This window comes from Xiphophorus hellerii, chromosome 11 (assembly GCF_003331165.1).
Source record: "Xiphophorus hellerii strain 12219 chromosome 11, Xiphophorus_hellerii-4.1, whole genome shotgun sequence".
NCBI lineage: Eukaryota > Metazoa > Chordata > Actinopteri > Cyprinodontiformes > Poeciliidae > Xiphophorus > Xiphophorus hellerii.
In genome coordinates this window covers 15522417-15544157 of record NC_045682.1, presented here as the reverse complement: position 1 = coordinate 15544157, position 21741 = coordinate 15522417, and the positions used below count along the sequence as shown (strand labels likewise).

Here is a 21741-nt window from a genome sequence, read left to right as displayed (position 1 = left end):
TAAAAAGTAAAACAAGGCAAGTTTGAATGACATTTCTTATATTTTGGTAAACTTGTCAAATAAACTTAAAATAATGTACCCAACCAAGTGCAGGCAAAATGAAACCTGCTAATAAATTGTTCCAGTTTTAAAGAGTAGCACATGTTTGTGGTTTTGAACTTGCATGCCTTTCCTATATTCGTTAAATTTAGTCTAAATTGCTATCGCTATGGCTTCTGTCCCCCATTGAACTAGGGTGACCAGACGTCCTCTTTTTCCCGGACATGTCCTACTTTTCAGACCTAAAAAGATGTCCGGGGGGAATTTAAAAATTGTCCGGGATTTTGGTCAACTGCCTCAAACACATTACATAGCTTACAGTGCATTATAGGGCACGGCGCTGCGTGTCACGTAATCCCTGAGCCGCGTCAGTGGGCAGCACTCTTCTCTGTTCGTCCCTCCCACCCGCCAGCTGTAAGGTGTTCTGATTTCTGATTTCCCCAACAATGGGAGAAGCGAAACAGGTGTATCCTATTGGAGGTGATGAACAAGCCCAGGCAAGCAGGCTACGGACTTTGTTCGGTAGCCTACTTGCTACTTGCTAATCAGTAGGTGGGGTCAAAACACTTGCGTTTCTCTCTCTCGCTTTTTTGTAACGAGTAACTAAACCACACATTGAAAATGTATCGGAGTAAAAGTACGCAATTAAGTTCGGAAATATAGTGAAGTAAAAGTGAAAGTCATCAAAAATTTTCATACTCGAGGAAAGTATGAAGTACTCCAAAATATACTTAAGTAAAGTAGTGAAGTATTTTTACTTCGTTACTATACAACACTGATCAACTTCCACCTTTTTTGGTTGGTTCCTATCTATGCTGATGAATCTACATTTATAGAAAAAGGAAACCATGTATCCTTCTCTTCTTGTTTGTCAATTTGGATTAAATTTGAAAAGATTTGCATGTCTCCCACCTCTGTTATTTCTTTTAATTTGTCTTTTCGTAGAGGTATAACAAGAGCCCAATCATGTTAGCTGCCACATCTTACAGAGAGGGTATTCTGCTAGTTTTCCCGCCTATGTGATGTATGTATTCATTCCAAGGTCTTGCATTGTGAAAAGTATTTTTTCTATAAATCTATAATGTTAAGTAGAAGCGATGTTTAATCACGACACCAAATCATGTCTTTGGAGGTTTGCAGCTCTCTCATCATCGCGTCAGCTGCGAGTTGATAAGAGCATCTCCAATCGCCCAGGCATTGTTTTGGCAAGTGGGACGCTTCATCTGATAGCGTCAAACAGCGCTACCAGGCATTATTCAGAAGATCACATGTCTCTGAGGGAAGAAGATATTTTATTCATCAGCATAGCAAGTGCTGCATGTATACGTGGCTTGTCAGTGCACCAATAATAACTTGCTGCTTTTGTGAACACTCTGATTGTATGGCTGATAAATTATAGCGAGAAAACATCAATGCACCGCATTAGGAACGCAGCAGACTTGCTCCCTGCGGAGTAGTGAAAGCTAGAACCAGACTATGCCTTTTCACCTGATATGAAGTTTGAATGCTTTAAAGGTTACCTTCTATTAATGTATGTTTTATCAAAAATTTTATTCACAGAGAGAATTCCCAAAATTCTTCACATTCCGGGCGAGAGATAAGGTAGGTGTTGACCTAAAACGGGTTAAAGGGTCCACTCTTTGCTAAAAATCATCAGTTGCTAACATTAAACTGATTAAGAGTCTTCCATTTCCATTATATTTGGAAAGAAAACAGATTTACCACTCGTACCCCTCCCTCAGCGCTCCTGAGTTTTATTCTTTCCGAATTAGTGATGACTCGTCTTGTCCAGCACGCCTGATAGTTTCTGTGCAACTCCACTCCACTAAAACTCATTACAGTAATGAACTCTTTAATTATGTTCCCCATTTAAGAGAAATGACACCCATTAGCAGCTTCCTGAGATTAAGATTGTTCAGGATTTCATTTGCTTAATACATTGTGTTGCTCCAAGGCGTCTCTCTACTCTTATATCAACTCGGTCCTAATATGTTCTCCTGCTACATCTCCTATTAAAAAGACTGTTAGATGTTATAACTACAGAAAATGTGTTTAGATATGAGTTGAAAGAAGCTTTTTCAAAACTTTCTTGAGCTAACTGTTGGTTTCGTCTCTCTGCTTTTCCTCTTAGTTTGAAGAAGACAGGATCTATCGACACCTGGAGCCGGCGTTGGCTTTCCAGTTGGAGCTCAACCGCATGCGCAATTTTGCACTGACCGCCATTCCCTGCGCCAACCACAAGATGCACCTGTACCTGGGCGCAGCCCGTGTGGAGGTGGGCACAGAGGTTACCGACTATCGATTCTTTGTCCGAGCAATCATCCGCCATTCCGATCTGGTCACAAAGGTGAGAAAAGATGGAAACTTTTTTTCCCCTATCTAAATAATCAAAATCTGAATAATAAGAACAAGATTTAAATTATGAATGAATTTTCTAGCCTGCCTATAATGAAGTGTTATTTATATCAGTAGCAAGGGTGCCACCATAAAACAAGGTTTTATTAATATTTTAAGATGAAGACATAAAGATGATGAAGTGGACATTTTTAACGGTCTTTAGCATTTGGTTGTAATACTTTGTGCTTTAAAAATAACATCTAACTTTGTATTCTGCCCTTCACAGCAACTTCCACACTAAAGAGTGGGAGTTCGTGTTTACCTGGTAGCATTTAGTTATGTTGTGTACTTTGATCAGGAAATAATTGGACTTTTGAGTTTCTTTCTAGCTGTTCACCACATCAGGGCCAGACAAAGTAAAAACCAACCAAATCCTGCCGTCAGCAGGAATGGGATGCTGGTGTATCTCTTGGTGCATCTCCTTTCCCAAATGGTTTTATAATATACAGGATTTATTTATTAATCTTATTCAAACTACTGTTCTGTTGACTTAATAGGAAGCTTCCTTTGAATACCTTCACAATGAAGCAGAGCGTCTTCTGCTGGAAGCCATGGATGAACTGGAGGTGGCTTTCAACAACACAACTGTGAGGACAGACTGTAACCACATCTTCCTCAACTTTGTCCCTACAGTCATCATGGACCCATCAAAGGTTTGTCAAACATTTGACACGCAGCACAGATTATCATAAGCGCATTTGCTGCTTAGTAATTTAATTCCGTACAAACGTCAGATCGAGGAGTCTGTGCGCTCCATGGTGATGCGCTATGGCAGCCGTCTGTGGAAGCTTCGCGTCCTGCAAGCTGAACTAAAAATCAACATCCGCCTGACTCCGACGGGAAAGCAAATTCCTATCCGGCTCTTCCTAACTAATGAGTCAGGCTACTACCTGGATATCAGTCTGTACAAGGAGGTCACCGACTCCCGAACGGGACAGGTGGGGCCCAAAGATCGACAGGTGGGACACTCATCCATTTTTCATCTCATCCTCTTTTTATTGTCCAGTCTTGGGCAAGGGACTACAAATTATTTCTAGAAGGCTATGGTTCTGGTTGCACTTTGTGAGTAAAGAATTTAAAAAAAAATTATTTTAAAAAGTCACTTTTAAGATTTGTGACAATTCAGAGGGGATCCTCTATTTGGTTTTGGGCCCTTTGCCTGGTGGACAATTTTTTGTGTTATTTTGCTTCCTGCAGCAGATGAGGTAAGACTTGCTTCATCCAGTCATTGGGTCATCATCCTTTCATCCCTGTGATTCATTCATTAACTTCATGTTCAAAAGAAAAAGACTAAATCCATATTAAACCATCAGCAAACATTTACTTTGGTTCACATTTCCATTTATTAATTTTTTTCAGAGGGTTTGGGGGGGGTTGGTTATCCATTGATTTCTTCATGTATTCCTTCTACATGACAGAGAGGTTACCATTTTGTTTTTTAATTGAAGATTGGAGAAACTCGTGAGAGAGATCAGTAAAATTTAAATGGGAACCAATCTTTTACAGTTCGAGTATGTCAAAGCCTTAAAAAAGGAGAATATTGTCCTTATTCAGCCAATCAATTTCTTTATCTGTTTTGTTTTACAGAATAAGAAATACATTGTGGTGCTGGATGCTGTACCATAGATCAATACCTATTATCTAATATAAAATTTATAATTTCGCTAAACTCTTACCCAGAACCGCACTTTGTTGTAGGCAGAAGGCAGAGGAAAGGCTTTAACTGCTCAACCTCTCACGGCTTAGCTAAGAAAGATTTGTGGAATCAACTGACTCACTCGCTCTTTGGTTACCTAGCAACAATTTAAGTAACATGCCAGCAGCAGTTTCATGTTCGCCCTCAACATATTCGGCCATACTTCACTCCTCGGATGTCCGCGCGTGCTCAAGCCGACGTCGTAAAGAGAACGTCCGTAGGTCCCGAAGCCAACGTCCGAGGGACACGTTCTCACAAAGGTTTTTTTTTTTTTCTTAAGACTGCGGACGTGTACTCGGTGTCGGACTGTGTTCACATCGAAAATGTTTGCGAATTGCGACACCGAGCTCACCATGTTGAGAGTCAGCTTTGCGTGACTGCTGCTCTCTGTGCAGCGCCGACAGTTGTACGGTGTCTGGTGGAGAAGAAAGAGATCTGGACGCCCGACTAGCTCATCAAACTTGCTAGTATCCATTATGATTGTGGAAAATGAAGGACTTGTAAGAAAATATAAGCTTGAAATCACCGTCCACCGACAGTGCACACGGAGTCTGCGTGGTATGCGGAGTATGTGGAGTGGAAGTCGTTTCATATTGTTCCACCATTCGGCGCTTTTGAAAGTTCGCGATGAGCGCGCGAGATCCAAGACGGTCAGATCAGCATCCGCTGTCAGATCGTCATACGCTTAGCACGAACTGATGGCTATATCTATCAGACAAGTATACACTGTCATTACCATATGATTTTTATTTAATCAGCAACATAGAATCATGACGTAGATCGTCATACACTTTGCTATTAACAGCCGTGTGACATCCCGACTTAGCGGTTAAGTGGGTTAATGAGTTTTACATGGGTGTGTGTTGTAGTTGACTGCAGCTGCAGCTAGACCCTGCTTTAAATCCACTTTGAAACCACGACAATGCATGTATATATATCTAGTTATCATTGAAAACAATTTAATGACTTATTTTCGTCACAACTTTTCGCGTATGCTGAACTGACAGTTCCTGACTGTCGGACTTCTTAATGCGCATGCGCAGGCATGCGTAGTCACTGCACGTATTCATTGCGTATGATAATCTGATAGGACGCTATGGCGTTTATAGTAATGCGGACGCCGGAAACGTTTCTGGCGTCGGCGCTTTTGGTGCACGCTGCCATGCGCCCGGTTCAAAGCGTCAACTCTGAATCTAGCTTTACTGCGTAGAAAAATAACTAAAACAAAAACGTCTCGGTGTAATGGAAGGAAAATGATCAAATCGGCTTAAGAGGACATTGTGGTTACAAGAGGAAGGGTCACGTCAGTAGTTTGGGAGTATTTTGGATACTTAAAACAAAAAAAAGTAATCAATAATTATCGATATGAAATTACATGAAGTCTTTATTTATTTTACAAACATGTAAAATGTCAAAGAAAAATAAAATGGAAGATGACCAAAAGTACATCAGAAAATTAATCAAACGAGAAAACAAAACTTTCATATCCAGTCCAAAAAAGAGTAGGAAGAAGACAAAAAATAATTAATTCCTATGAAATTCTTATTGTAAACTTTTTCAGCCATATTGCCCAGTCTTCTAATTACTTCTGTCCTATAACTTGGAGGATTCCACTGCACAATTTTCAGTGATGCAGAGAGACAAAAAGTTCTAAGTTCTTTTTGTTGTTGTTCAGACTTTACTTAACTGGAATTGACGGGTTGGACCTCTTACAAAGTTGGTTAATATAAATTAATCGGATTTCTGATTTCTGCATCTCTGCTTTTTCATTCAATTTAAGGGGATCACTGTTTGTAGTTGCAATAGAATTTAACTACGAATGTGATGTCAGTGGTACTGTGATACGTCATAATCATTAAATAATTGTTTTATTTTTTCCATTTTAATCCCAAGTTTGAAGACAACAGTGCATAAGTAAATTGGCTAATTTTATAATTTGTCTTTCCAGATTATGTTCCAGGCATATGGTGACAAACAAGGCCCCTTGCATGGCATGCTAATCAATACGCCTTACGTGACCAAGGACCTGTTACAGTCCAAGCGCTTCCAGGCTCAATCTTTGGGCACCACATATGTCTACGACTTTCCTGAAATGTTCAGACAGGTATTGAACAGAAACTAGATTCTTTTTAAAAATGATGCATATTTCTTAATGCTCATTTCTATCTTTTTGTTATTGCCTAGTCTTTGAAAAAGCTGTGGAACTCTAGTCAGGCCTATGCTTTGCTTCCTGAATGCCCGCCTCCTCCTGAGCTCCTCACCTTCACCGAGCTGGTTCTGGATGCACAGGGTCAGCTGGTGCAGATGAACAGACTCCCAGGAGGAAATGAGGTCAGTGAGTTAAGCTGCATAGACGAACACATACAATAAAAACGGAGGTTTTTCTGTCAATATTTTGACATATATTTTTAAGTATGTAATTCATGATTTCCTCTGTAGGTGTCTCTGTTGCTTTGGCTGTCTGTTTGAGTTGTTGTCAGGCACTTTCTTCCCTGCAAAGCTCAGGATTTTAGTCTATAAAGTCAGAACTTTTTCAGAAGATTGCATTTATATCAAACAAAAAAACAAATATAAACAATTTATATAAAATCCTGTGTCCAGTTTTGTAGCTTCTTTTCTAATCAGTCTTAAAACAAATCTTAAATCTTAAAATTTTGTATTCATAATATGTTTTTTTTCCCCCTTTATCACTCTAAATTGTCTAATTGTCTGTGCAGATTGGCATGGTGGCGTGGCGGATGACTCTGCGAACCCCCGAGTATCCAGCAGGACGTGAGATCATAGTCATAAGCAATGATATCACTCACAAGATAGGCTCATTTGGACCTCAGGAGGACGTTCTGTTTCTACGAGCTTCCGAGATGGCGAGGGAGAGCGGCATCCCTCGCATCTACATCGCAGCAAACAGCGGCGCTCGCATCGGCCTGGCGGAGGAGATCCGACACATGTTCCATGTGGCCTGGCAGGATCCAGCTGATCCATACAAGGTCAGGAAATGTTTCAGGCATCATAAACCAACTCAGGGTTGTTGGGTGTTTTTAAAATCTATGGGTAATCTGCAGAGAGTATTATTTATTTGCAAAAACAAATGTAGTTTTCTTCTTCTTACAAGATTTTCCTGTTTTATAAGGGGAAAAGTCATCTGTATTTCCACAACTTCATTTCAAAAATCCATATTATTTGTTTTCTATCAACATTTCTGTCTATTTATGTTTAATTTACTATGAGTTCTATATTCTCTGCAGGGTTTCAAGTATCTGTACCTCACACCTCAGGACTACAAAAAGGTCTCAGCTCTTAACTCTGTACATTGTGAACATGTGGAAGACGAAGGAGAATCGAGGTAATATTTGTTGTTTTATTGTTGTATTTATAACAACAAAATCTTGCTACAGAATGTGAGAAATATGCATCGTTCTGTTGAAATTGTGTAAAATTCACAAAGTCTGCCGGTCACATTTGGTTTGGATGTAAACTGTCGATCCTGTCATGCAGGTACAAGATCACTGACATTATTGGAAAGGAGGAGGGGCTTGGTGTGGAGAACCTGAGGGGATCTGGAATGATTGCTGGAGAATCTTCTTTAGCTTATGAAGAGATCATCACCATGAATCTGGTAAGACTAAAGCACACATGTTTAACTTGAGCGAAGGCTTGAGTCCTACCTCAAACTTCTGTGGGTTTCATTGGGATTTCATGTGATAACAAACACAAGGTATATAGCTGTAAAATGGAAGGAAAATGTCCATGTGTATAAATCTGAAAAGTGTGGCCAACATTTCACTTGGTACCGAAATAAAATCCAGTGCAGCCAATTGCTTTCAGAAGTCATTTAATTAATCAGCTTCTACATGATATTGTCGTGTTTTTTTCTTTTTCTTTTTTATTGTTGCAGCCTAAAAATGACTGATTTGTTACGTTTACGATTTCCTATTACGATTTGTTACGTTTTTCAAAATGTTGCAATCAAAATTGCAAATGTTATTGCAAAGCTTTATTTTTACCATAACTTGATCTTACAAAAAAAGTTTAAATTGCTGCACATAACCTTCCCAAAAAAGACAAGATTTTAACATACCTAAAATTTAAAGTGCAATTAACATTTGCACGTTCCTTCTTGAAATAGCATCCTTAGGACACATAAAATCCTGGCCTGTGCAGTTGTGAACATGCAAAAGAAGAATTAAATATTGATAATTTAACTTAACAATGAACTGTATACACGTTATAAGCAAATACTACAGAACATCTCAAAACGTTTTTAACCGTTTAGCATCATATATGATTTCATGTTGTAGGTTTGGCTTTCCAGAGATGTCCTAACAGGAAGTTAAATTAGAGTGGGGCTAAAAGGACTGCTCCAAATTCAGCCCTGGTGCAATGATTAGTCAGAAAAGACGAAAATACAGAAAATGCTACCGTGATTGGTCAGACTTGTGGAAGAGTCGCGATGACTGAATTTGTATTAACAGTTGGGATCTCAAATTCCTAGAGGGACTAATTATTAATTAAATGGTGTTGAAAGATAATGGTAGTGGTGGCATCACGATGGTTTGGGAGACTTAACAGACAAGGAAATTAAACCTGCAGCCAGAGAGACAATGTAGCAATTTAAATCAAAGCATATGCATGTCTTAAAGTGAACATATGCCACAAGACTTGCAGCTGTATGCATCTAAAGGTGATTCTGCATAGCATTGACTCAGAGGGTCTAAATACAAATTCACATCACACTTTTTAGATTTTTATTTGGTAAAAAAATTTAAAATGTATATGCTTTTGTTCTGTTTCATATATGTACTATACTCTGTGTTGGTATATCACATGAAATCCCAAGAAAACATATTGAAGTTTGTGGTGCGAACATGACAAAATGTGAAACAGTTCAAGCCTTACAAATACTCTTGCTCTATTAAAGATGGCATGTTGCTACTTTGAAAATATCTGATATTTTAGGACGCTTGTCTCACAGGTCACATGTCGAGCCATCGGCATCGGAGCCTATCTGGTGAGGCTTGGACAGAGAACTATCCAGGTGGACAACTCTCACATCATCCTCACTGGAGCTGGGGCGCTCAACAAGGTAAAATGAGCTCAAATGCGCAATCTGTGCTTCGGCATAAAGACAATTTACTTTTTTTGTTAGTGGAATCAGTGTGAGCACCAAATGAGCTGTACCTTAAATTAGCACCAATAATGAATCTGCATTTTAATGAGGAAAATCTCTTAAAGGATTTACTAGTTGACTATTAAAATTTAAAGCCATTAAGGAGAGAAGTTCAAATAAGTGTTAGTGAAACACTTTTTTTTAAACCTGTTTTGCAATATAATGAAGAAATCCTATAAAAGGACATGATTGGAGGAGGAAGGAGATTTTTTTGTGTCAAAAAAGAGAAAAGGATTCTGCTCTGATTTTTTATTTTTTTTTTTCGTGGCTTGTTCCGACTCGCTGATCCTGCAATTTTCAGGCTCGCTCCTCTCTGCTCTGCTCTGTTCTACAAGGATTCCCTTTCCGACGGCAGCCACGGGCCTGCCTGCCACTCAAAGCGGAATAATTGAAAGCGAACCATGAAGCTGTATTTGCATAGAAATAGAGTGACATGCCAGAGGCTGCAGTGCAGGACACCCATATCATTTGTTTTTAATCAAAATGAAAAGTTTTGCTGATGCAGATTGTTTTTCTGCACACAATTGATGTGTGTGTGTGTGGGCGTGGGTGGGTGTGTGTGTGTGTGTGTGTCTGTACGCTTCATTGCCTCCTGCTGTCTTGCTTTCCATTCTCTGTCCTTGTCAGTGCATTAGGATGACTCCATTTCAAATTATATGACACGCTGCAACATGGTAAACCATGCAAATGGCCAAATGATGGCATACAAATATTCCTGGAAGCTCAGTTATTAGATCGCCCTGCTGTTTATCTCCATTTGTGGGAGCAGTGATTGTTATTTAAAAATATTTGCAGTCTAGAAGATGTACAGTATACCTGAATGCAGTGCTGTAAAATAGTATTTTCCATTTTTGTTTTTGTCACATTTAAAGACAAGAATAACCTGAATATGACTGACAGTTTCCAACTGAAGATCTCATTTACTGCTTAAAAAAAGTTCTACCTGAAACCTAATAACTTGGGTTGTCATCAGTGACAGCAGTTAGTGTTTTTGTAAACGACGATGAGTATTTTTGCATCACTGGGGAGAAATTGGAGTGTCAAAGGCTCAGAAATCTTTTGTGATTTTTCTGCCTACTTTATGCTATATGACAAGATGCACTTATTTTTTATTCTACACATCAGACAGACGGTCATCAGACTCGGGCGTGGATTGGGAAATTCAGCCATTAAATTTAGTCATAGTTTGTTCACTATTTAGGAAGATTAGAAAATTTGTGCCTAATGTGAGTTGTTCTTTTTCTTTGTTTTTTTTTTTACTACAGAATTGGATCCAATTAAAGTAAATCTGTTTTACTTGAGGATTTCTAAGTAAAACATATTTGTGGAAGCAGTTTATTTACTAACTTCAATGCAAAATGTAAATATTTTTTTGAACAGTTTTGCCTTAATTACTGCTGAGTATCTTGTTCTTCCAGCCAACGACCTCGTTTTAAATATATACTCCAGTTAACGCTAGTTTTAATCTAGAGTTCAAAACTCTAGATTAAAACATAGAGTTATATATAAAGTTGACAGTCATTTCAATAATCGATTCATCATGATTATTCCAATTAATTGTTTCATCCCTGTCTGAAGATAAAATACGTTTCATGATCTGCAACATTTAAGCGCAACAAATAAACAAACCTGATCTGTAAGTAGTTAAAGTAGTAGTTATTGGGGGTTTTTTTGTTGTTGTTTTTAATGGAGCTGTATATTTAGCTTCCATTCAATTTTGAGGAAAGTGAGGAATCTCTAATCCGTCATGTGGATTCTTGGCTATTAGCTGAAATGTAATGGGGAGCAGCAGGCGGCCACCCGCAGATCATCATTTCATTAGCTGCTAGAAAACGCTCCGATTTTCATGGGGAGTGGATAGTAACTACTACCACAAATACCCCAGTGAGCTGTTGCTACCAGTTGGCCTCGAGTTTTTCTCCTCCCAGTCATCCCACTCTGTCCCTCGTCCAATATCTCCTCCTCCTCCTGCTCTTCCTCTCTCCGCCACGGAATCTTAATGAAGCAGGCGATGGCCAGAGGCTCAGAGGTTTTGTGTATGTCAAGGTGACTGTAATGTTTCTTGGGGCTGCCGCCTCTCCTGACAGCTTTAGGAGAGTGCCCCAGATTTGTGGCCAGATACATAACCATTAATGGTAATAAAGAAAGTAAATGATGGCTGAAAAGGTGAGAGCTGAGGGTAGGGATTGAGCTCCACTCTTGATTTTTATGGGAGCATGTCAGCGCCCAGCCACCTGTTCTGAGCTGCTTATGAAAATAGGGTGGGCTGACAGGGGAGACTTTGTGGCTTCACTTCACTTCCAACTTGCTCCTTTATGAAGCCTATTTGCCGGTTACATCTGGACGATTCACAACTTGTCAACAAATACCATGCAAAAGACCAAAATTAGTTTTTCATCATCTCTGAAAGTCCCGGGGGTAAGATGAGGCAGGATCTGTTTCTGAGACCACTGGCCTGTTCCTGCTGTGATGCTGTGCTCTCAAGCTTGTTTTCGCCCCTATTGACAAAGATGCTGTTCCTTGGAATGTCTTCATCTGGGTCAGATCTCATTAAACTCAGTTGAAAATACCTTCAGCTGTCAATGTTGGATATTTCTTTGAGAGCTTTTGGAAGAGGTTGTTATCAGTATTATGAGGTAATTATTACTTCATAATCTTTTCTAAGAAAAACTAGTTACGCTAACCTACATTTTTCTTTCTTTTCTAAGAAAAACTTAGTTTTTCTTAAACTAAGAAAAACTTTAAGAAAAAACTTAGTTTTTCTTAGAAAAGCTTTGGGTTTTTAAAATTATTTTTGTTATTTTTATATGATCAAAAGAGAAGAAACTATTCCTATACCGTAAACATTTCCCACAACTGCAAAGGTCAATGTATTTTACTGGGATTTTAATATGATATGCTGACTCAAAGTTGTGTGTCATTCTGAAGTGGAAGGAATTGGATAAATAATTTTACACATTTCAATCAAAATATGAAAATATTGTTCTTGGACGTTGACTGGGTCATTTTATCTCATGAACATCCTGTGATGTAAATAACTTATTTGGCATTGTTTGACTAAAAGTGGAACTTTCACTCAAGTGTTCAAACTTTTTCCTTTTTTTTGTTGCAGCCTCCAACAGATTTTCTTTCAACATTACTCTGTTCAGGTTCCTATTATGCATTACTTTGTGCAGAACTATAACATAAAATCCCAAAAAACTGCAGTCATTTTACACTGAAAAAAAGTTTGAGTTAAACTCATTTAAAGTTTATACATACATTTATATTACCATTTATATTGTTCACCCTGTGAGCGATTTAAACCGGAAACAAGTTCCTTATTTGTGTGAACGTCTTGGCTAGTAAATCTCTTTCTGAATCCAATTCTGGGATTGAACCGATTTAAGTGTTGTATTTTTCTTCTTAAATTCAACAATCATTTGTGTTTTCAGGTGCTAGGCAGAGAGGTGTACACCTCCAACAACCAACTGGGCGGAATTCAGATCATGCACAACAACGGTGTGACCCACAGTACTGTCTGCGATGACTTTGAGGGAGTCTTTAACTTGTTGCAGTGGCTGTCCTACATGCCCAAGGTAATCTTGCTCTTGTTGACTTTCACACATATGAAGTTAAAGAGCTGTTCTATACGTTTGTAACATGTATGTTCCTTAGTGTACATCCAATCCAGTACCCATCATCAGTGCAAAGGATCCCATAGATCGTCTGGTGGAGTTTGTGCCGACCAAGACACCTTATGATCCTCGCTGGATGCTGGCAGGACGTCCTAGTCAAAGTAAGTCCCTTATGTCTCTGAAATAAAAAAAATAGATAGTGCAGATAATGCCTATCTTACTAGAGAAAGTAAATATTTCAGACAAAAGTTAGAAGATATATTACCTAGCCCGTTTTTCCTCATTCTGTTTATGTTTCAGTGGAAATCATGCTCCGTTACATGTGAGGCTTAGAATTTGGTAGTATTAACTCTTCTGGCTTCCAAGCTGTGATGATAAATCTAACTTATCAATTTGATGTTGCTCCTCTAATTATTAATGCTGCTTTATCTGCAACTGATAAAAGTTGCAGTCTGATTCTCTGCGTCTTTTGAAGCACACGTACAGATTTATCATTCCAGACGATGAGTTAAAGGTTGGAACAATTCATTAGAATATATAAAGGCTATTAAGTAAATAAAGTATTAGAGGCAAGGTCATCAGCAGAATGTGTGTAGTACATCTTACTCTGCAGGTTAAACAGTGATGTAATTACAGAGGATTTGAGGTACGGTGTGGGAACTCTGTCAACTTCTCTGTTAGCGAGGAGTGGCGAGGCCTAATTGAATGGTAACCTCAAAGGCCGGGCATGTTCCTTGGAGTGTGCAAGCAGAAAAACCGCTGAGCTAGGCTGCTTTTACAGTCATCCATCATGGCTACTGCTAAGCACAGAGAAGGAACAAAATGAGACGAGACAGAATCTAGAAACAAGTTGAGGAAATAGAGGGAGAAGGGATAATCATGTAGCGATTGATTTGGCTGCTTTTGGTGTACCATTCACGTGAGGTCTGAATAAAGCTTTGTGCTTTGTCTTGACGCTCGTAACTCCTCTCTTTGTGAAGATCCAAAGGGTTCGTGGCAGAGTGGATTCTTTGACCAAGGCTCCTTCATGGAGATCATGCAGCCATGGGCTCAGAGTGTGGTGGTGGGCAGAGCCAGGTATAATCAACACTCACAGAAACATTAGCTTTGTGAAATGTTTTGGGCGCTTCTTTGTGACTGTTTTCCTGTTTTTTGGGGGATTTTTTCAGGTTGGGAGGGATACCTACTGGTGTTGTTGCTGTGGAAACCAGGACAGTGGAGCTGTCAATCCCAGCTGATCCAGCCAATTTGGACTCTGAGGCAAAGGTAAGATTCACTTTGAGTGAAAAGGTGCAGTGCCTCACCAGATGTTTCCATCCTTCCTTTGTGACCTTCCTTTCTTTCTTCCTTGTCTCTTTTCTGGCTTCATCCTTCACTCATCTCCTTTCTGATTTTCTTTATTCCTTGCTTGGTCCCTTACACCTTTCCATCACGGTTTTCTTTCTATCTGTCTTTCTGTTTCTGTTTGTCTTTCTTTCTATTACTTCCTCTATGTGTTTTTTTTTACCCATTCTCTTTCCCTGTCTTTCCTTCCTTGTCTGTTTTTTTTTCTCCCATCATTCTTTCTTTCTTTACTCGTTTGCTTCCTGGTTTCAAGGAAGCAAACGAGTGAAAAAGTCTGGAATATTTACATAAAAAATGTGCAGTGGAAAAGCTCAAAGGATAAGAATACCTTGACTGGACGCTGTGTATTAGTATTAGAATACTAATTGTGGTATTGATGCTGAATATCCTGTTTTTCTATGTTTAGATTATCCAGCAGGCGGGACAGGTGTGGTTTCCAGATTCTGCTTTTAAAACAGCACAAGCCATCAAGGATCTGAACCGAGAGGGTTTACCTCTCATTGTGTTTTCCAACTGGAGAGGTTTTTCTGGGGGAATGAAAGGTATTTCTCCTCCTTGGTCATCTACCACTATGAGTAACAGTAAACTTTCTGTAATTTAACTTGAAACGATTCTTCCCAGACATGTACGACCAGGTGTTGAAGTTTGGAGCCTACATCGTGGACGGACTGAGGGAGTACAAGCAGCCTGTTCTAGTTTACATCCCCCCTCATGCGGAGCTGAGAGGAGGCTCCTGGGTGGTCATAGACCCCACCATAAACCCCCGTCACATGGAAATGTATGCCGACAAGGACAGCAGGTAAGTTCATAAAGCTGAAAGATATAAATTATTAACAGGGTTGCAAAAACATACATCCCTTTTCAACTCTTTCACGTTTTGGAATTTTACAGGACAATCATAAATATCACCGGATTTAATGTGACAAACGGGGAGAGGACGCTTTTCTTCCTTATGCTTAAAAACTCTCTTTAAATAGATGCCGCAAAATACCAACCCAATCTTTGTAGCTTATTTGTTTAAAATCTTGAAAATTGCACATAATTTTCTATTGATTAAACAATCATCTTCTACTTTATGTTTGCTCTATCACATGAAATCGCAACATAATCTTCTGACATTTGTGGTTGAAGTGGAAGTAAATTGGACTGAAAAGAATCTTAATTATTAACTTTATTGTGTCTCTTTTTCAGAGGTGGCGTGTTGGAGCCTGAAGGAACAGTGGAGATCAAGTTCAGAAAGAAGGACCTGGTGAAAACCATGAGGAGAGTAGATCCCGTCTACATGGGCTTGGCCGAGAGGCTTGGTGAGTCCTGCCATCTTTACACCTGATGCTTTTCCACTTGTAGCCCTTTTTTCAGTTCAGTGAGTTAGTCGTACATCAAGTGGGACTTGTGTGTGCTTTCCCCACCCTGCTTTATTTTGGTGTTGATTGTGTCATCTTCGCTGCAGTCCCCCGGGAGATGTGTCAATCACAGCCCACTCGGATCAATCACCAACTCCCCGGTGCAGGCTATTGATTTTGGTTTCTCTAATGCTGCGCTGGTTTGGCGCTTTAAGCAAAACATGATGGAATAAAGGTGGGCTTCTGGAGGGCTGGAGAGCTTACAGATTGGAATTGACAGAAATCAGCAAGGGGTTTGGGAGGGGGGAGGTTGGAGCTCCAAAACAAAATGCTGTTGATTCTTTAGCTTCATTCACATGGGGAACTTGAATTGATGGTAACGGGATAAGGAGATGAGGAAAGGTGAATACACACAGGGAGTTCTTTTTGATTGTAGAATTTTTGTGTTTTAGATTCAAGCTTCACCTTTATTGGCTTTGGCAACAATGATTTATGCAGTGTTTATCAGCCACATTAAAGGATATTAGTGTTAATGAGTCAGTCTAAAAGTTATCAAGAATCTATTTGACTCTAATATGTCAAGAGGATGGTTATTCTAATGGTCTAATTCTCATTTTTATGGTCTGATTTAAGTGGGTTATTAAAAGAGGCAAGCAAAACAAAGTCCAGAGTTTCAAAGCTACTTTGATAATCCAGCAGCCTTTGGTATTTGTTAAAAGTGAAGAGCTTTTTTTTATTGTCTCAAACCATGCATCTCAGTTTTCCAGGTTTTCATACTAAAGAAGATTGAAAAAAGTCCTTTTGTTTCAAACAGAATTTAGAAATGTTAACTATGAGCTTGTGCTTCGATGAAAAGAGGGAAAGACGTTCAGCAAAGGAACCAGGATGAGAGTCGAATTCGGGACGGCTGCACTGAGGTCACACATGGTTTTCTACTGAGTACAACAATGCAGAGTCCAAACACGACTAAAAAGATGAGCAAAGAAAGTCAGAATTTCACTTTAACAACATAGCAGTTAGAGCGCGCGCCCTGCATACTGAGGCTATACACACTGCTTTATACGAACCCTTGGTGGCAGAGAGGCTTTTAGGTCAAAATGGGTAATGCAGTTAATCTACATTATGTAATATTTAAACGTTTTAGGTTAATCGGATGCTTTATTGTTGACAGCCATATATATAATGAATTACTATTCATAAAATTATTTTAAAGCAGCTGTGATCAAATTTGTGCGGCTGCTGAATATCAAAGGCGATGATTTTTTTCTGTTTTTTTATCATTAAACTAAGCAGTATAAAAGGTCTGAAAAAACTTTTTTTTCTTTTGTTTTTTTTTTTTTTAAAGGAGAATTATGAACCACAATTTAATTTTGTCTTTATCCTAAAATCCACTCTGACTGGGCAGAAGAGCAAAGACTCTTTGGGTTTTCACCATTTTGCTTAAAATTGTGCCATTTGAATCTGAACAGGAACTCCAGAGCTGAGCCCCGCTGACCGCAAAGAGCTGGAGACCAAACTGAAGGAGCGAGAGGAGTTCCTGCTGCCCATCTACCATCAGGTGGCTGTGCAGTTCGCTGACCTCCACGACACGCCGGGCCGCATGCAGGAGAAGGGCGTGATCACGGTGAGAGCCCAGACCTCCATTTGTTCATGTGTGGCGTCAGTGGGAGCGTGTAGTAAGTGAATCACCTGAAAAGCCCCCAGGGCAGCATCGGTCTAGCTGCTGCTGCACCTGTCCAGTGAATAATGTTTGGTCTTACCAAGCTGCTCGACTTGTCTTCATAATTATCTTCTGATGACCCTGGTCAATCATCTCACCTAGTATAGAGCAGCCTGAGGCAGGCCTCAGCTCATTCTGCACCTCCACAGTCCCATCCCTCACACACACATACACTCTTTGCTCACATTACCAGAAGGGTGTTTCACAGATGGATGGTTGCCAGTGTTTTATTACACACAGTATTCACCCAAGAAGATTATTATTTGAACTCGACTCCATGTTTACCTTAGTCTGCCTAGAGAAATCTGTGATTGAGTCTTTGACTGATTGTGATCACTCAACTCAGAGGTCTGCATTTCTTTGATAAACGTTAAGAAAATGTCCCGCAAGTTTTATACTTTATTTTTAAAAAAACAACTAATAAATAACCTAATTTTTAAAATTATTATCTATTAGTCTTACATAGTCAAACAGAAACCTTGGGATATTCCACTTTTCAGACTTTGAGTTTTTCCAAGTCCTCTCCAATGTAAAATGCAGAACACTTTATGAAATTGTAAACACATGAGACTATCTATAGTATCTAAAAGTCATATTTTGATACTTAATGCCCTCTCTTTGCCCTTTTTCCCCACTCAGGATATCCTGGAATGGCAAACTTCCCGTCAGTTCTTCTACTGGCGTCTGAGGCGCCTGCTGCTTGAGGACACAGTAAAGAGGAAAATCCAGGCAGCCAACAGTGAGCTGACAGACGGCCAGATTCAGGCGATGCTGCGGCGCTGGTTTGTGGAGGCAGAGGGGACTGTGAAGGTAAAAGCCTAGTATAGGCATGAGCCCCAGCTGATTTTGGAAGTAAAGTATGAAAAAGTATTTTTCTTATTCTGATTAATGGAGTCAGAATATCAAGAAAAGAACTATTCAAAAAGTAAAATTTTGCTAGCCTATGGGGATGGTGTTTTTCAAGTCATGCTCAGCATTTTGTAGATGTTCACTGATAAACTTCAAATAGGATTTTACATGCACCTTTGTTAAAGCAGGAGTCTGCAGGATTTCGACAGTAGAATAAAAATGGCTAGGACAGGTTTTCCTAGCCACCGGTTTTTTAGTTTCATTTTATAAGCTTACTTCTGGAATTTTCAAAAATATATATATTCTCTCTGTATTAAGATGAAACTGGCAAAACTGTTTGCTAAATTATCAAGTGATCAAACCGAATTCCCACCAACATGGACATGTTTTTATGCATTTATAAGGAAACTCGGCTAATTCTGACCATGTTAAAAGTTTTCCGTATGGGTATTTTATTTGGAAAATTTGGTCTCTTATTCCGCTACCCATTATCTGTGTTTAGAGTTATCTCTCACTTGAAATGAGCCAGTTGTCCAGCATCTGTAGGTTGCTGTGTGAGAGACTCTGTGGAAAGCCAGCCGACTCACATCGGGGTCAGCCACAGCAGCAGCCTTAATAGACCTCATGAAGGGAAACATCAGACGAAATGGGCCGGTGCTTATCACCAAATAATCAGCCGCAACAGATTGGTCAATAAACTAAAACATCCCTCAAAGATCCAGAAACGGCGCTTCCCTCCTGGGCCGGTCTGGGTTTCAGACGAGCAGCTGCTGCTGTGACGGGAGCCAGCTCCGCGGCGGCGATCGCTCAAGAAAAAGGCCTTGTTAGCTCATACGTTACTCCGGTCCCGCCCGCCTGTCTTAAGCCACAATTAATCACGGCCCTGGCACGCACAGATAGGAGAGCAACACACTGTTTCTTAATTAAAAGCAAACAGATTAAAAATGATTAATAAGGGCATTAAATGTTCTCGTGGACCTCAAGCAGGACTGCTCAGGAGCAGCAAGAGCCTATTAAGGCCTCCCTCCCCCCAAATCTTTGCTAAGCCCTGCAGCCTGGCTTTGTTTGGGAGCAGAAATAACTGCACTTATGAATGCTAATTTTTTTTTTTGACCAGACCAGTCAACAAGAAATGAAGACTTTACCTTTTTTGCTGTTATTAATATTTATTTGTTCCTTCAGGAGGTACTATAGTTTTTACTCATTATCTTTATATATATAAACTGAAATGACCCTTTTCTTATCCTTGTCACCACCTAAGGGAAAAAAAAGTATATATATAGAATGTGGATGGATTTTATTTTATTTATTTATTTATTTTTGCAAATATAAAGCTGAAACATTTGGCAGTTGAAAACAGCCCCTTTTATAGATATTCCTAAAATAAAACTGAACTCCAAATCACTTTATTGGCAAATAAATTCAAACTATATGTAATTTAATCTTGAACTTGAAACACTGTCCCAATGGAGAAACACGATAGCGGCAGAATCATGCTGTGATTATGCTTTTCTTCAACTGCTTAAAATTGATGGGAGGATTGGCCTACAAACCATAATGGCATGGATTTGAACAAGTCATATTCATTTCTTGCATGGCCCAGTTAAAGTCCAGCTCTAAATCCCATTGAGAATCTGTCACAAGACTTGAAAATTGATATTTATTGACGCTTGTTATTGAATCTGATTGACTGAACTATTTTAGAAAGGAAAAATATATATATTATTCATTCTCTTTTTTTTCTTCTTTTTCTTCTTTTTTATTTTGCTCAGGCGTATCTGTGGGACAACAATGAAGAAGTGGTGGCCTGGCTGGAGAGGCAGCTAGCGGAAGAAGAGGGCGCCAGGTCCGTCATCGACGAGAACATCAAGTACATCCGGCGGGATCACCTCCTCAAGCAGATTCGCAGGTGATGACTCGCCCGATTCTGCTCTAGAAATTAGTTAAAGACGTGACGTCGTTTGAGCTAAAGCCATTTTTTTCTTCCAGCCTCGTGCAAGCCAATCCAGAGGTGGCTATGGACTCTATCGTGCACATGACCCAGCACATCTCCGCCACGCAGAGAGCTGAGGTTGTGCGGATCCTGTCCACCATGGAGGCGTCTACCTCGTCCTAACAGGAGCCCCGTCTTCGTCTTGCTCTCTGTTGCAGCTGTGGGAGAAATGACTCTGAGCTGGAAACACTGGACCAGAGGAGCCGGGTTGATGCAACGGCCAATACGGGACTGCTGATGAAACGTTGGCAATGATTCTCGCTCAGCAAGACGGTAGATAGTTGACATTAGCTCTAAAATTTTGTAAATTGTCTTTCCTAAGTCTAAGTGTTTGCGTAAGTTGATTTTCAAGTGCAATCTTAAGAGAATTGACAATGTAGAAATAGCAGGTGATTAATATTTAATGTTTAGGGTTTGTTTATGGATGGATTTTGTCCTTTGATAACAATCAGTGGCCTCCATCCTTTTGATCTGAAGCATTCACATTAATATATATGTATGTATTTTTGAAAAAAGCAATACTGCTGTTAGAAAAGCACCTTGGTTTGTGACATATGCTTGTGAAGGTTTACAAGTGTTTTGATGACCAGCTCAACAATGACAACGCGTCGCCTGGGGAGTTGACCAAAAAGGAGTTTTCACTCTGCTAAATAAAAAGCACTTAGTTACTGAACAAAGACGGGGGGAAACGCCAAAGCAGATTTGGCCGGGGAAGCCCAGCGGGGAGCGGGACGAGGTCCCTTTTAGACTCCGACTGTTTCACAGTTACCCTGCGGTGAGCGGTGGGCAGCTTGCCTCATAACAAAACCACAGCTGTCCCTTCTGTTCTCACCCACACACGCTGCTTAACAGGCACTTTAGTGCTTACTGTTCCCCTCGCACTGCACCGAGAACCGCGCCCGCGCAGAACTCTCTCGTGGACGAACGCGCGCGCACAAAGTGGTACAAACTCTGCCGCACAGAGTGGATAAAAGCTTAAAACACAAATCGGTAATGGCTCAGTTGAAAGAGAAAGCAAAAGGAAGTGTGTTTGAAGGGATTAGCTTGAGGTTTTTAGCCAAAGATGTCAGTTTGAATTTAGGACAGATAGGTAGCCAAATCAAGAAATGTCTTAGAAATAACAAATGCTGCTGTTTACTTTATTCGACATGTTACACGTCTGATGTTTAAATGTGACCCGCAAACACTTTTCTGTCTTGTTAATGAATGAATTGTTACTGATTGTTAATGTTCTTGTAAGCGCCGTGGGAATCACATATGACTTGAGTTTGCGTCTGAATCTGTCTTAGACAGGAGAACATAATACTAGCTAAACGGCTCTATTATGATGAATTCAGCTTTAGAAGTTTGTGTCATTTTTGCTCCGTTGAAATCTTTACTCCTGCATGGATCAGTTCTGTGCCTTGAGTTCCGTCATTTACGTATTCTCTGACCAGATGTTTTACATGTAACCGTTTACCTACAGACATGGAGAAGAACTTACAGTGATGAACTCTAAACGTGTCTGCAAACTGAATAAAACTTTACCAATTCCCGTTTGTTTTTATTGCAAACTTAACATTTTGATTTGTATTCC

At 39.7% G+C, this 21741-nt stretch overlaps 1 protein-coding gene across 10 annotated transcripts in view; it reads left to right on the top strand.

The window, feature by feature from the left end:
* Window positions 1–21697, top strand: part of LOC116728310 (acetyl-CoA carboxylase) — a 38406-nt gene extending 16709 nt beyond the window's left edge. For 5 of the 10 annotated variants that reach the window (XM_032576327.1, XM_032576328.1, XM_032576324.1 and 2 more), the window contains 21 exons: window positions 1600–1641; window positions 2171–2386; window positions 2934–3089; window positions 3171–3374; window positions 6081–6236; window positions 6317–6463; window positions 6850–7119; window positions 7378–7475; window positions 7628–7748; window positions 9105–9215; window positions 12734–12877; window positions 12957–13077; window positions 13897–13993; window positions 14086–14182; window positions 14667–14802; window positions 14882–15059; window positions 15452–15564; window positions 17073–17227; window positions 17963–18133; window positions 19945–20081; window positions 20162–21697. In XM_032576327.1, the coding sequence (XP_032432218.1) occupies window positions 1600–1641; window positions 2171–2386; window positions 2934–3089; window positions 3171–3374; window positions 6081–6236; window positions 6317–6463; window positions 6850–7119; window positions 7378–7475; window positions 7628–7748; window positions 9105–9215; window positions 12734–12877; window positions 12957–13077; window positions 13897–13993; window positions 14086–14182; window positions 14667–14802; window positions 14882–15059; window positions 15452–15564; window positions 17073–17227; window positions 17963–18133; window positions 19945–20081; window positions 20162–20288 (2997 nt within the window). In that variant the 3' untranslated portion in view covers window positions 20289–21697. Of the gene's footprint in view, window positions 1–1599; window positions 1642–2170; window positions 2387–2933; window positions 3090–3170; window positions 3396–6080; window positions 6237–6316; window positions 6464–6849; window positions 7120–7377; window positions 7476–7627; window positions 7749–9104; window positions 9216–12733; window positions 12878–12956; window positions 13078–13896; window positions 13994–14085; window positions 14183–14666; window positions 14803–14881; window positions 15060–15451; window positions 15565–17072; window positions 17228–17962; window positions 18134–19944; window positions 20082–20161 lie in introns of all 10 variants that reach the window. The other 5 variants (XM_032576325.1, XM_032576326.1, XM_032576323.1 and 2 more) reach the window with 1 other exon arrangement.
* Window positions 21698–21741: the final 44 nt, after the last annotated feature.